This window comes from Gadus morhua, chromosome 7 (genome assembly GCF_902167405.1).
Source record: "Gadus morhua chromosome 7, gadMor3.0, whole genome shotgun sequence".
Taxonomy (NCBI): domain Eukaryota; kingdom Metazoa; phylum Chordata; class Actinopteri; order Gadiformes; family Gadidae; genus Gadus; species Gadus morhua.
The window spans coordinates 27,694,588-27,707,790 of record NC_044054.1 but is presented as its reverse complement, the minus strand read 5'-3'; the positions used below and the strand labels follow the sequence as shown (position 1 = coordinate 27,707,790).

At 55.7% G+C, this 13,203-nt stretch overlaps 1 protein-coding gene across 6 annotated transcripts in view; it reads left to right on the top strand.

Moving 5' to 3' along the window:
• The window catches only part of fam222ba (family with sequence similarity 222 member Ba), a 37,294-nt gene that overhangs the window by 19,756 nt on the left and 4,335 nt on the right, over nt 1-13,203 (top strand). For 5 of the 6 annotated variants that reach the window (XM_030361005.1, XM_030361000.1, XM_030361002.1 and 2 more), the window contains one exon: nt 6,106-6,233. In XM_030361005.1, coding sequence (XP_030216865.1) covers nt 6,152-6,233 — 82 coding nt within the window. In that variant the 5' untranslated portion in view covers nt 6,106-6,151. Of the gene's footprint in view, nt 1-6,105; nt 6,234-13,024; nt 13,142-13,203 lie in introns of all 6 variants that reach the window. The other variant, XM_030361006.1, reaches the window with a different exon arrangement.

Sequence of the window (13,203 nt, the reverse complement as noted above, 5' to 3'; positions counted from 1 at the left end):
GAACACGCTCCGGCAGCGGCGGCGGGGTCAGGACGCAATGACGCTCCCGAGTGTACGCACGGTTTTCCGGTTGTTCCGCGGCGCATTATCCCCTCAACGTGATGAGGCCTCCTCGACCTCAGCGAACCATTCCAGACGGGAGATTATACGAGGAATGGGCGGTTTGATGGCGTGTTTTGGGGTCGCAGTGGTCGCGTTTTGGTTTTCGTTGATGATATTACATTTATGTCCTCGCAACCCGTGGTCTCCATGGTTACTTTACTTTATACAGCTTATCCTTCACCACTTTTGAAACAACCTTCCAGAAACCTGAAGTGCATCTGCTCCTGTTGACGCGTTCAGCAGTCATACCCATCTCCCTTCTTACCTTTTCACCTCCACTAACTTTCTATTGATTTGTTTTCGCTTTCCGAGGTTCGAAAGTTCCCAAAAGTCTCCCTGTCCTTAAAACAAACACACATACACACTAACCTAGAAGGTGTGTGTGTGTGTGTGTGTGTGTGGGGGGGGGGAGGGTCTCCATTGTATAACTGCTCCCCCCTACACCGGCGGGTGACAGTTTTATTCCTGGAGGACTGGGTGCTGTTGACTGACACCGTGCTGCTCTGTGTGAGGGACGAGTCCCTCGCTGTGGGAAAGACTTGTTTGTCGTTTCCCCCCTGCCCCGCCCCCCTCCGCCGTTCCCCCACAACTATTCCCGTCTCTTTTCTCTCTCGTTTTCCGAGTACACAATTGTACAACTCTGCTGCTAACGAGGCATGCGTTGCACCGCCCCTGCCCTACCTCCCCCCCCCCCCCCCCCCCCTCACCAAAAACGGGGTGTCCCAGAGTGAACCCCCCCCCCCCATACCTCCCCAGGAAGCAGTGTTAGGATAGGGCGGAGTTGTTTGCCTATGTGGAGCAGGTCGTGGTAACCCAGTGCCTCGTCCTGGTGGAGCTCGAGGACTCCCAGGTCTCCTCCGATGTTCTTGTTTTGTAAAGCTGGGTGGGCCGGCTAATTAAGGGCATGTCCGCGCTCCGGGCTGTGTCTTCATTTGTACAAGTGGTGGTGCGGGGGGGGGGGGGGGGGGGGAGGGGGGAGGCCGGGGAAACCTCGGAGCGTCTCGGAGCGTTGCGACCGCTCTTGTTTTTCTCCCTCTTTATCTCCCCGACTCTGGAGTCGATGCTCGCCTTGTGACGCTAAAGTCATTCCGCTAGCTGTCAACAAACATATCTTTGGACTGGGAACCCGAGGGTAAACACGCAGTTAAGTAACGGCGCTGTTTCCCTCGGCTTGACTCTCTGGAAGCGACAAACACCGAACACGGCCTGCTATCGCTAATTTGAGTTTCTTTTAATTAGAGTAGTTGTAAATATCCAGCCAGCGACTTAAACACGACTCTTTCACCTTGCTGTTTTCTCCCCTCGTTCTCCCCTCTTTCTCCCCATGCCCATGTGCATCTTCCTTTTTAATGAGCTTATTCTTTGTTGCAGAAGCTTTTTTTTATTTTTCCACTCACATTAACGCTGGTGAGTGTTTGTGTGGATGTCTTCCCGTGCAATTAGCCCTATAGGTTCCCAAACGCTGGGCGAAGCGTCGGCATAATGGCTCACAGAGGATGTAGTGATCAAAGCCTTTGGCACATAAATAATGTCGGCTGGTATAATTTTCTAAATGGCTCCGTACCGTTTTCTTCTTGCTCTCCCTCTTTTTCCCTCCTTTGAATGCATTTCAATCTTGTTTCTCTCTGTCTCTCTCCGTCTCTCTCTGTGTCACTCTCTTTCTTTCTGCTTCTCTTGATCTTTCTCGCACTCTCTCTCCCTCTGTCGGTCTTTCTCTTGGGTCTGTCTCTCTCTCGCTCTCTCGCCCTCCCTTGGTCTCTCGCCCTCCCTTGGTCTCTCTCTCTCTCTCTCTCTCTCTCTCTCTCTCTCTCTCTCTCTCTCTCTCTCTCTCTCTCTCTCTCTCTCTCTCTCTCTCTCTCTCTCTCTCTCTCTCTCTCTCTCTCTCTCTCTCTCTCTCTCTCTTCCCCCCCCCCTCTCCCTTGGTCTGTCGGCCTCACTCTCTCTCCCTCGGTCTGTTCGTCTCTCTCCCTCCCTCTCCTTCAGTCTGTCCCTCTCTCTCCCTCGGTCTGTCCCTCCCTCGGCCCGTCTCCCTCAATCTCCCTCCTTCCCCAGTGAGAATGAAAGGGAAATATAGGTCAGCGTTTATGGCAGCGGGCTGACACATGACACAAGCCAGGGCCCATCACTCACTGGAGCCCTGTGTTGTCTGCTTCCTGCCTTTTATCCGTCGGCCGGTGAGAAACGCAACACGCACATCCACACGCTCACATCCACACGCACACTTCCACACGCACACTTCCACCCACTCCCGGCGAGACGTGCCGAGTCACGGGGTACTCTGCCCTCCTTGCGGTGTTTGTGTGTGTGTGTGTGTGTGTGTGTGTGTGTGTGACTTTGTATGCACGATGCTACGCCTGCAGGCTGGCCAGCCTCACTGGGGGGGGGGGGGGTGATCGTCCTAGCACTGCCCTCCAGATGCTGGGCTTGGCAGGGTGGTGGGTAGGCATAGCGCTTGCCACCCCTTCATCACTAGCGTGACTAAGCCACTGGGACAGACACCTGGCCCGACCAGGCTGCAGGCCCGGGACCCCCCCCCCCCCCCCCCCCCCCCCCCTCTTCCTTCCTGTTGATCTCAGGGTCTGATTAAGGAGAGGTATCAGAGGAATATATCAGGGGGAGATAGCGGCCTGGTTGGCCACTGCTGCAGACTAATGCTGTTTTAGCTTTGGCCACCTCGCTCTCTGGCCAGGGCGTGTGTGTGTGTGTGTCTGTGTGTGTGTGTCTGTGCGCGCCTGTGTGTGTGTCTGTGTCTGTGTCTGTGTCTGTGCGCGCCTGTGTGTGTGTGTGTGTGTGTGTGTGTGCGCGCGCCTGCCTCCGTGTTCGGCGTGCCGCTGTTTGATTTGCGGGCGGCGGCGTTGGCGGGGGAGCGGGCCTCCGTCTGTCTGACTTCCTGCTCTCCAGGCGAGGGGGGGCCGGGGCATTACCATCGGCTGACCTTTTGCCGCGGCGCCCCTGCAGCGCGGCTCCCTGACATTCACCGGCGCTGTGGGGGAGGACGGGAGCAGGTGGGATGACGGGCTGCTGGCTGCTCCTGCCTCCAGTTTTGTTGACGTGTGTGTGTGTGTGTGTGTGTGTGTGTGTGTGTGTGTGTGTGTGTGTGTGTGTGTGTGTGTGTGTGTGTGTGTGTGTGTGTGTGTGTGTGTGTGTGTGTGTGTGTGTGTGCCCTCAAAGCAAAAAAAACGGATAGTGTATAACATAAATATACGCACGCACGCGCGTACCATTTGCAGCCCTGCTGCTGCTGCTGCTTATGAAGCCCTTGGCAAGCGGCCGACGTGTCGACTTGATGTATGGTTCTCCCCCCTGCGTCATTCTAAACCTCGGAGCGTCGCCGCCGTCAAAGAGACAGCGCCGGTGTCTTCCGGGAGCGCCGGGCGTTGGGACATCAAGGCGCTGCGCGGCTGAGATATCCCCCCCACCCCCCCAGCTCGTAAAGGAGGAGTGCGCGGTGACGCAGTGGGCCCAGGGCAGCGCCTGGCACTAAATCACGGAGTACAGCCCAGTGGGCCAGGCCCTAGGGTGGTCCGATCCCCAGCCCCCCCCCCCCCCCCCAATGTCAGCACCAGGTTGAGGTTCAGACCCCCCCCCCCCCAATGTCCCGGCCCTCGTACCTGTCTGGCAGTAGAGCGAGAGGCCCCGCCCCCTACCTGCTCCTGAGGGTCAGCTGTGTGTTTTCACGGGGGGTCCGCGGCGGGTCTCCTCAAACCACAGCAGACCAGCACACAGGATGGCCGAGGGAGAGTGGGCGGCGAGGGCGGCGGGAGGGGCGGTGCGAGTCAGACCTGCGTCTGTGCCACACACACCCGCCCGCCCAGCCGCGGGGGCGCGCCGCGGCTTCATTAAACCGCCGTGTGTTCTTCACCTCTCGCCGGGAGGATTTAAATTAGCTGTCATCCTGACCTTTTTCAGCCGCGGCTGCGGCTGCTGCTGCTGGTTTTTTTTTTTTTTTTGTAAGAGATCAGCTTCATCTATACTTCATGCACTGACCGACCCCCTCCTCCCCAACCCCCGCTTACACCCACCCTCTCTCGCTGTCTGTCTGTCTGTCTGTCTGTCTGTCTTTCGCCCACCCTCTCTTCCTCTCTGTTGCTCAATTGCTCTCTGTCTGTGTCTGTCTCTCTCTATCTCTTTGTCTCTGTCTGTCTGTCTGTCAGTCAACCTATCTGTCTCTCTCTCTCCGTCTGTCTCTCTTTCGCACTTTCTGATTGACTGTCTGTCTCCCTGTCTGTCTCTCTCTCTCTCCCTGTCTATCCGTCTGTCTGCCTGTCTGTCTCCCTCTCTCGGTCTGGTCCTCTGCTTCCTCCCACCTCTCCTGCTGCTCTTCCTTCCCCTCTTATCTCACCCCAGTGGGGGGGTTGCCAGACACTTTAAGGACGTCCCCCTGCGGCAGACAAGGCCTGTCAACGTTGTATTGTGGGTAATTGCCTCCCTCATAGGCGCTGTCTCACACACACACACACACACACACACACACACACACACACACACACACACACACACACACACACACACACACACACACACACACACACACACACACACACACACACACACACACACACACACAAAAACAGACACACACACACACACACACAAAAACAGACACACACACACACACACACACACACACACACACACACACACACACACACACACACACACACACACACAAAACAGACGCACCCAAACACACACACAAACACTTATATAAATATTCCTTCCTGCTGTTGTTTTTTGTTTTCTTGCGATGGCGTGAAGGGCAGGGCGCGGACTGCGTCGGCTTAATTTGCTCCCTGACTGTTCTGGCTGCTGATTAAGCGACTGGTCGCTGGTGTTTTGAACACAACACTAAGCCGAGCGGAGCGGCGTTCTCTGTGCTCGTGCTTTTACACCAGGTTGTTACGCAAAGTGGCCGTCACTTAGCACTATTTTTCATTCCCTTTTTATTTTAGTATTTTTTTTTTGCATGTTTTCTTTTTGAACTATTTATTCATTATTTTCTGGTCTTATTCTCCCTCTATCTAACTCTCTCTATCACTCCCTCTCTCCCCCTCTCCCTCTCTCTATCCATCCCTCCCTCCCTCCCTCTCTCCCTCCCTCCCTCCCTCCCTCCCCCCCTCCCTCTCTCCCTCCCCCTCCCTCCCTCTCTCCCTCCCCCTCCCTCTCTCCCTCCCTCCCTCTCTCCCTCCCTCCCTCCCTCCCTCCCTCCCCCCCTCCCTCTCTCCCTCCCCCTCCCTCCCTCCCTCCCTCCCTCCCCCCCTCCCTCTCTCCCTCCCTCCCTCCCTCTCTCCCTCCCCCTCCCTCCCTCCCTCCCTCTCTCCCTCCCCCCCTCCCTCTCTCCCCAGTGTCTACGGGGAGCTTCACAATCAATTGAAGAGCTATTAACTTGTCAGCGCTGGCCCTCTCGAGTGTGCCATTGTACATGAGTCATTAATTTCCTCCCTCCGTGCTCCGCCAGGACTCTCAGGTAGCGGCCGGCCGGACCACCTGACCCTGAGATTACAAGGGGACATGGCGGACTTTAAGAGCAGCCTGCTTCCCTCGGGGGCCCGCTCTGCCCGCTTTCCCTTCGCTTTTTGATGTTTAATTGAAGTTGTTATTGCCGTCGAGTGACATCTCACCTGGCGCTGCAGGTGCGACTGTATTTTGTAATTGAAAAGGTAACCATGTTTTGCTCTCTCTCGCTCGCTCTCTCTCGCCCCCCCCCCATACCTGTGGGGCCCTGGGGGGACAAGCGAGCACCTCTGATTAGTCTGGAGCCTCTGTATCGCCTTGCTCCATTTGCTGCCCTGCAGTTATGTCTGACTACTGACCTCTCTCTGTGGCTTTTTTGCTCTCAATTCCTCTCTCTCTCTCTCTCTCTCTCTCTCTCTCTCTCTCTCTCTCTCTCTCTCTCTCTCTCTCTCTCTCTCTCTCTCTCTCTCTCTCTCTCTCTCTCTCTCTCTCTCTCTCTCTCTCTCTCTCTCTCTCTCTCTCTCTCTCTCTCTCTCTCTCTGCCTGCAGTGTGAGGAGAAGTGCGTGTCCCATGTTGCATTAGTGTCTATGTGAAATGCTGGCCTGTCTGCCAGGGCCAGGTGACCTCTCCCTCCAGCTTCTCCCCCACACGCAGATGAACACTGGACCTCAGAAATGTAAGTACAACCATACGCACACGCACACACTCCAAGTACCGCCATTATCCCACACAGACCTAGCCTATAAAACCCTGCATTAGCAATACAGTATAATGGCCCGGTTCTCTTTCAGCAGCAACGTTTCAGAGAGAGAGAGAGAGAGAGAGAGAGAGAGGACTGTAGTGCAGAATGGCGATGGATCTCACTTCAACTCGCCCATGATGAACTGCACAATTAATATTTTCTCCACAACAAGTCAACAGGCTCAGGGTTTTTCCAAGCGAACTTTTGCTGATTGCCTTTCTCTCATTGCCTCCTTTCCCCTGTAAAAAGCTGTCTAGTGCAAAGAGGCAGACTGCAACACTGTCAGATGCATACATTGAAGCACACACACACTCGAGCGAGCGCATGCATACTCTTCATTGTGACCTGGTTTCCACTCTGGTTTTCATCAGTGGGCCAAAGTACGATGAGTCAACTGTTTCGTTGGTCAAACATAATGAAAGCTGGGTGGTGTTAAAGGCAATGTGTGGGTCGGATTAACAAGAAAGCCAACATGGAGGATCGTGAAATTGTGATCTATTTTCAGGACAGGAAAGCAGTATTTGATAATGTGGGCAGTTTATAACCCAGAAGTGGACGGATGGGTCATCTTCACAGTCCCGGCACTGTTCCTTGATCAGTTTCTGAGCTAAACATTTATCCGTAGGAAGGGGCCGTTATCATGGGTCTCGTCCATCCAACCAGACACTTGTTAAACGTTCTTCCAGGTTCACGTTTGCCAGACTTGCACCACGAGAACAACCCCGTCTCCCATCCCGGTCCCAAAAAGAGAGTGAGGAGAATCACTCTCAGTCCCTGCCTGACCCAATTCGGCTGCATCTTCCTCCTTTTTTTTTCTCTTTTTCTTCCCGTTGCAAAACTCTCTCTCTGTTCGCGCGGCTCATCAAGACAGTAATTTCAGAATCACAGTAATCAGCGCAGCCCCAGGAGATCAGCCAGCGTGAGGCAGTCTGTTAAGTGCCGGCGTCTGTTGCTTCCACCGTGGCGAGCGACAGGCGCACGCGGGCGCACGGGTGCGCTCGTGTTTGTAACACAAAAAAAAAAAACCCCACGTGCACTCTCCGCGCCAACGGGGCTCTATCCGTCTCCTCTCTCCTTCCCCGGCTGACACCGGGGTCCATTTTCCTGATCGAGTGCGCATTAAACGGCGCATGCAGTCCCTTGTGTCGTTCTTTCTTTTTATTAAATAACACCCCCCCATTTTGCTTTCTCCTCCCATCTCTTTCTTTTGTTCTAACGGCGGCTGATTTCCTATTTCCCGCCATTCATCACGGTAATGGCGTCGGGTCCCTGACGCGGCCCGGTATCACAACAAGGGGGCCGCTACGATGGATTTCCCGTTGTGCGATGTCGCCTTGTGCGCCGGTGCTACAAACATCACGACGACAACTCCCACAGGCCCGAGCCGCCCGACTCCTGTCTGGAGCGCGGAGGTGCCGCGGTGCGAGCCCCCCCCCCCCCCCCCCCCTACAGGCCACTCAGAACAGGCCTCAGAACCTAATATAGCACCAGGCTTTTGGCCGTTTCACCGCGAAGGCCGAGAACAGACAACACTGCCTATTGAACAGAGTCAGCTGCGGCGGCGGCGGCTTAATTGTGAAAGCTATATTTGACATCGTAACTATAGGTTCCCTCTCGCTCTGGAGGTAGAATTTGCAGGCTTGCAGTCACGTGGTCTTCCCCTCAATGGAAGGACAAATTACCTTGAAAAAGGCTCAGGGGGGGGGGGGGGGGGGGGGGAGGTAGGGATTGGGGTATTCATATAATTAGCTTTAATTTGTGTTCCAGTGAGCCCGGAGAAGAGTGTTATCCCCGCGGATACTTAATGTGGTTTCATGCTGAGCCTCAGCGTTGTTTAAACCCCCTATCCCTCCCCGCTTCTCCGCTTCCTCTACCCAGAGCTGCAGATAGCCTTTTGTCAGCCTCACAACAGCCTAGCCCCGCCCCCCGCCTCAGCCGCCCGGTGTACGGATGCGTCACGCTCCGGGCTCCGGGCTCCCGGCCCCCGGCTCCCAAGACAAACGTTGTGGCGTGGAGACGTGTCGAGGAAGGGCCGCGAGCCGTGTGAATTGTTAGGAAAAGGACGAAAGTAAATAAAAAAGTGTATGCTGTTGAACCCTCAGGGGGGGGGGGGGGGGGGGGGGGGGGGGGGGGATCGGATGACTCAAGCGCCAGGAAATAGCTCTCGGTTCGCGGTGCCGGCGAACGCGGCGAATGGGAGGAAAGAGGCATGAAATAGGGGGGGGGGGGGGGGGGGGGGGGAGGGTGTGAGTTGCATGAGGCCCTATTGAGCAAGTGCAACAGGGTTACAGCATGGATGTTCACATCTGCGGAGCCCGCTGAGATCAAACGCAGCCGGCGCTCTTTCCCCCGCTCACCTTTTTGATTTTCCATTCTTTATGATTCCAGGGACATCAATATGGAGCGCGTCGTGGCTGCGGCGGTATCAAAGCCGGGCAGAGATGGGCGCCTTCTCTCCCCTTTTTATATATTTTTTTTGATTTTGCGTGAAAACCGATTTGCACATTTAATCTGAAGCCCCTCAGACCCGACTTCCTGCCGCTCTCGGGTGAATGCTGCCATTTATTTTTTGCTCTCTTGGAGGCGGTGCGAGCCCCTAAGTCGCCCTGCTGTTCGACCCCCTGTTCAATAAGAACACTAGTTCCACACGCAGAGCCCTAATTAGCGCCCGCTGACCGCGCACCGGCTAGCTTGCAGTGGCGTAATTAGCATGACGAAGCTCCCTCGCTCTTTCTCCCTCGCTCTCCCCCTTTCTCGCTCTCCCCCTTTCTCTCTCCCTTCCTCTCCCTCCCTTCCTCTCCCTCCCTCTCCTTCCTCTCTCCCTCCTCTCCTTCCCTCACTCACTCTCTCCCTCCCTCCCTCCCCTCTCTCCCTTCCTCCCTCCATTCCTCTCCCCTTTCCTCCCTCTCCCCCTCCTCTCCCTACCTTTAGCCCTCTCCCCCCTCCCTCCCTCCCTCCCTCCCTCTCCCCCTCCCCTTTCTCCCTCCCTCTCTCTCCCCTCCTCCTTCCCTCTCTCCCTCCCTCCCTCCCTCCCTCCCTCCCTCCCTCCCTCCCTTTCTCTCCCCTCCTCCCTCTCTCTCCCCTCCTCCCTCTCTCCCTCCCTCCCTCCCAGGGACCGTGCCTAGCCGGTGACTGGAGGAATAACGTCGCGGTAGCCCCCTTGCTAGCAGGTTCCCAGTAAACCTATGGACCCTTCCGGCGTGTCCTCATTAACCCTCCCTGGATGCGATAGCTCCCGGGCTAATCCGGCCGGATCAGGCTGGAAGACTAGAGCGCCAGGTCTGCTTTCAGAGAGAGCCGGGCTCGCACTCTGGCGGACAACACAACAGATTTGTTTACCCCGAGCGGCGGCCGTGTGAATGCTTTACATTAAACATTCAAAGGTCCATTTAGGGGAGAGGAATTCATCCTTGTCTCTACGAGGGGGGAAAATAGAGCCGGCTCGGGATTAATCTCTGCATAATGTTCTCCGAGGCGAAGGCATGCGCAAATGTTACCCGTGTATTATATATCGGAGCCTGGCCCCCTATGCATTGAAGAACTATGGCTTCATCAATATGTGATAAGGGTAAAGTTTACCCTGGTTGTAATCAATAAAGCAGGGCAGTCGTGGGACGCATCGGGCTGTGCTTCTCTCCCTTTGCCCCTGGGTCAGAGAATCAGGCTATCATCAATCACTACAGGGCCTGACGGGTGAGGGCCGTCGTGCGTCTGTCTGTGGCCGTGTCCTCCTGCACATGTGTGTGTGTGTGTGTGTGTGTGTGTGTGTGTGTGTGTGTGTGTGCGAGTGACTGTGTGTGTGTGCGCAAGTTTGAGAGTGTGTGCGCGAGTGAGCGTGTGTATGGGTTTGCTTGTGTTTGTGAGCGTGTGTGCTTCCAAGCGTGTGTGTGTGTGTGTGTGTGTTTGCGAGCATGTGTGTACATGTGCGCGTGTGTCTGTGTGTTTTGCAGGCGCGCGTGTGCATGTGTGCTTAGCATAGCATTCAGAGGGACACATTAGGCCTCAGTGATGGAGGGTTGGTGAGCTCCAATGCCTTGGCCCAGACCCCTGCATTAATGAGGCTGCCATCAGCAGGCTGAGCAGTTAGTCACAGCAGACCCCTCTGTGCACCCCCCCCCCTCCCCACCACTCCTCTCCCCCAGCCCTTCTCATTGCTACCCATTGTTTCCCACCCGCAAAATATAGCAGGGATTTAATGAGTCAGTGTGGGCACAACTCGGGGTACCACGGGGTCACAGTTCAGCCCAGCGCGCCGCCATGAGCCCTGGGGAGTCCGGTCCGCAGCGACGGGTTCAGGACCATGTCTTGATTTGGGGGGGGGGGGGGGGGGCGGGCTACGTACAGACTTATATGGGCATGCGGGCTTTCAGCTGAATGACGACGGGACACTTCTGGTCTCGCTTGATTAAAAGGTGTGTGTGTGTGTGTGTGTGTGTGTGTGTGTGTGTGTGTGTGTGTGTGTGTGTGTGTGTGTGTGTGTGTGTGTGTGTGTGTGTGTGTGTGTGTGTGCGCGCGCTGGTGGCCCAATCAGCCGTCTGTGTAGTGACCCTCTAACGTACACACAGTCACTCACATGCACAGCCAGGTCTGTCGCGCGCCGCTGCGGTGGAAGTAGGTCAGGCCGACTGGGCTGAGGCTGAGGCAGCGCTGCTACTGAGACGGACGAGAGAGATCAGCCAGGGGAGACGGAGAGGGAGACAGAAAGGGAGAGGGAGACAGAAGGGGAGAGGGAGACAGAAAGGGAGAGGGAGACAGAAGGGGAGAGGGAGACAGAAAGGGAGAGGGAGACAGAAGGGGAGAGGGAGACAGAAAGGGAGGGAGAGAGAGGATGAGGGAGACTGAGAAAGAGACGGAAGGGGAGAGAGAGAGAGAGAGAGGGAGAGAGAAAGGGAGAGAGAGAGAAAGGGAGAGAAAGAGGATGAGGGGGAGAGAGAGAGAGTGAGGGTGATGGATCTCGTATCACAACATTTCGCGGACCTCGGCTCTCTAAAGTGATTATCAGCCACTCGCCTCGTTTTTTTTCCCGGAAGACCAGAAATACAACGGTCCACCCCAAGTACAACACACGCCCTCACGCCGTCGGCGCACAGGGCCAACGTGACGAACACAAGCCTGTGTCAATGCTCCAGCCCGGCAGCCCTGTTATCAACACATCTGAGGCAAACCTCGACGAGACACCCCCCCTCACACCCCCCCCCCCTCACACCCCCCTCCCACGACGTCACTCACACACGTGAAGTCCCTGTCCCCCCCGTCGCACCGGCGCTGTTAAATATAGCCGCGGCGCTGTAGGTGTAAGCGCTGAGGTCTGCGAGGTGTTGCTGCAGACCAGACACTCTGTCAGATCACTTAACCACTGCCGCCGGGAGCTCCCTTCACCTCCTGTCTTTGGGCTCTCCCTCTCTCTCTCTCTCTCTCCCTCTCTCTCTCTCTCTCTCTCTCTCTCTCTCCCTCTCCCTCTTGCCCTCTCTCTCTCTCTCTCTCTCGTTCTCCCTGATATCGGTCTCTCTCTCGTTTGCGCTCTCTCATTCTATCGCTCTCTATCACATTCTCTCTCCATCACATTGTTTCTCTCTTTCTCACATTCTCTCTCTCTCTCTCAGGCTCTCATTCTCGCTCTCGTTCTATCTCTGTCTTTCTCTCATTCTATCTGCCTCACTTTCGCTCTCTCTCTCTCTGTCACTGTCTCTGTCTCTCTCTCCATCTATCACTCTTTCTGTCTCTCTATCTATCACTTTCTCTGTCTCTCTTTCCATCTATCACTCTCTATCTCTCTCTCTCCATCTATTGCTCACTCTTTCTGTCTCTCTCTCCATCTATCACTCTCTCCATCTATTGCTCACTCTCGGTGTCTCTCGCCCCATCTCCCTCACTACCTTTTATCTGTCTCTCTCTCTCCCCCCTTCATTGCCTGTGTTGTCTCTCTCTCTCCCCCTTCATTGCCTGTGTTGTCTCTCTCTCCCCCCTTCATTGCCTGTGTTGTCTCTCTCTCCCCCCTTCATTGCCTGTGTTGTCTCTCTCTCTCCCCCCTTCATTGCCTGTGTTGTCTCTCTCTCCCCCCTTCATTGCCTGTGTTGTCTCTCTCTCCCCCCTTCATTGCCTGTGTTGTCTCTCTCTCTCCCCCTTCATTGCCTGTGTTGTCTCTCTCTCTCCCCCTTCATTGCCTGTGTTCTCTCTCTCTCTCTCCCCCTTCATTGCCTGTGTTGTCTCTCTCTCTCCCCCCTTCATTGCCTGTGCTCTCTCTCTCCCCCTTCATTGCCTGTGTTGTCTCTCTCTCTCCCCCTTCATTGCCTGTGTTGTCTCTCTCTCTCCCCCTTCATTGCCTGTGTTCTCTCTCTCTCTCCCTTCATTGCCTGTGTTGTCTCTCTCTCTCCCCCTTCATTGCCTGTGTTGTCTCTCTCTCTCCCCCTTCATTGCCTGTGTTGTCTCTCTCTCTCCCCCCTTCATTGCCTGTGCTCTCTCTCTCCCCCTTCATTGCCTGTGTTGTCTCTCTCTCTCTCCCTTCATTGCCTGTGTTCTCTCTCTCTCCCCCTTCATTGCCTGTGTTGTCTCTCTCTCCCCCCTTCATTGCCTGTGTTGTCTCTCTCTCTCCCCCTTCATTGCCTGTGTTGTCTCTCTCTCCCCCTTCATTGCCTGTGTTGTCTCTCTCTCCCCCCTTCATTGCCTGTGTTGTCTCTCTCTCTCCCCCTTCATTGCCTGTGCTCTCTCTCTCTCTCTCCGAGCAGCGGCCCCCAGGGGCCCCACGCTACATCCCAGCTCTGTGCTGTCCTTTGTTCCGTAACTGGCGGTAGAGCCCCTCCCCGCTCAGATGCTGCTCGGTTGTCATTGGCCCCCGACGCTGAGTAAGTCCCGGCCTCTAGGAGCGAGCGCTGACACAGACACCGCCGCGGGATTGGATTAGAGG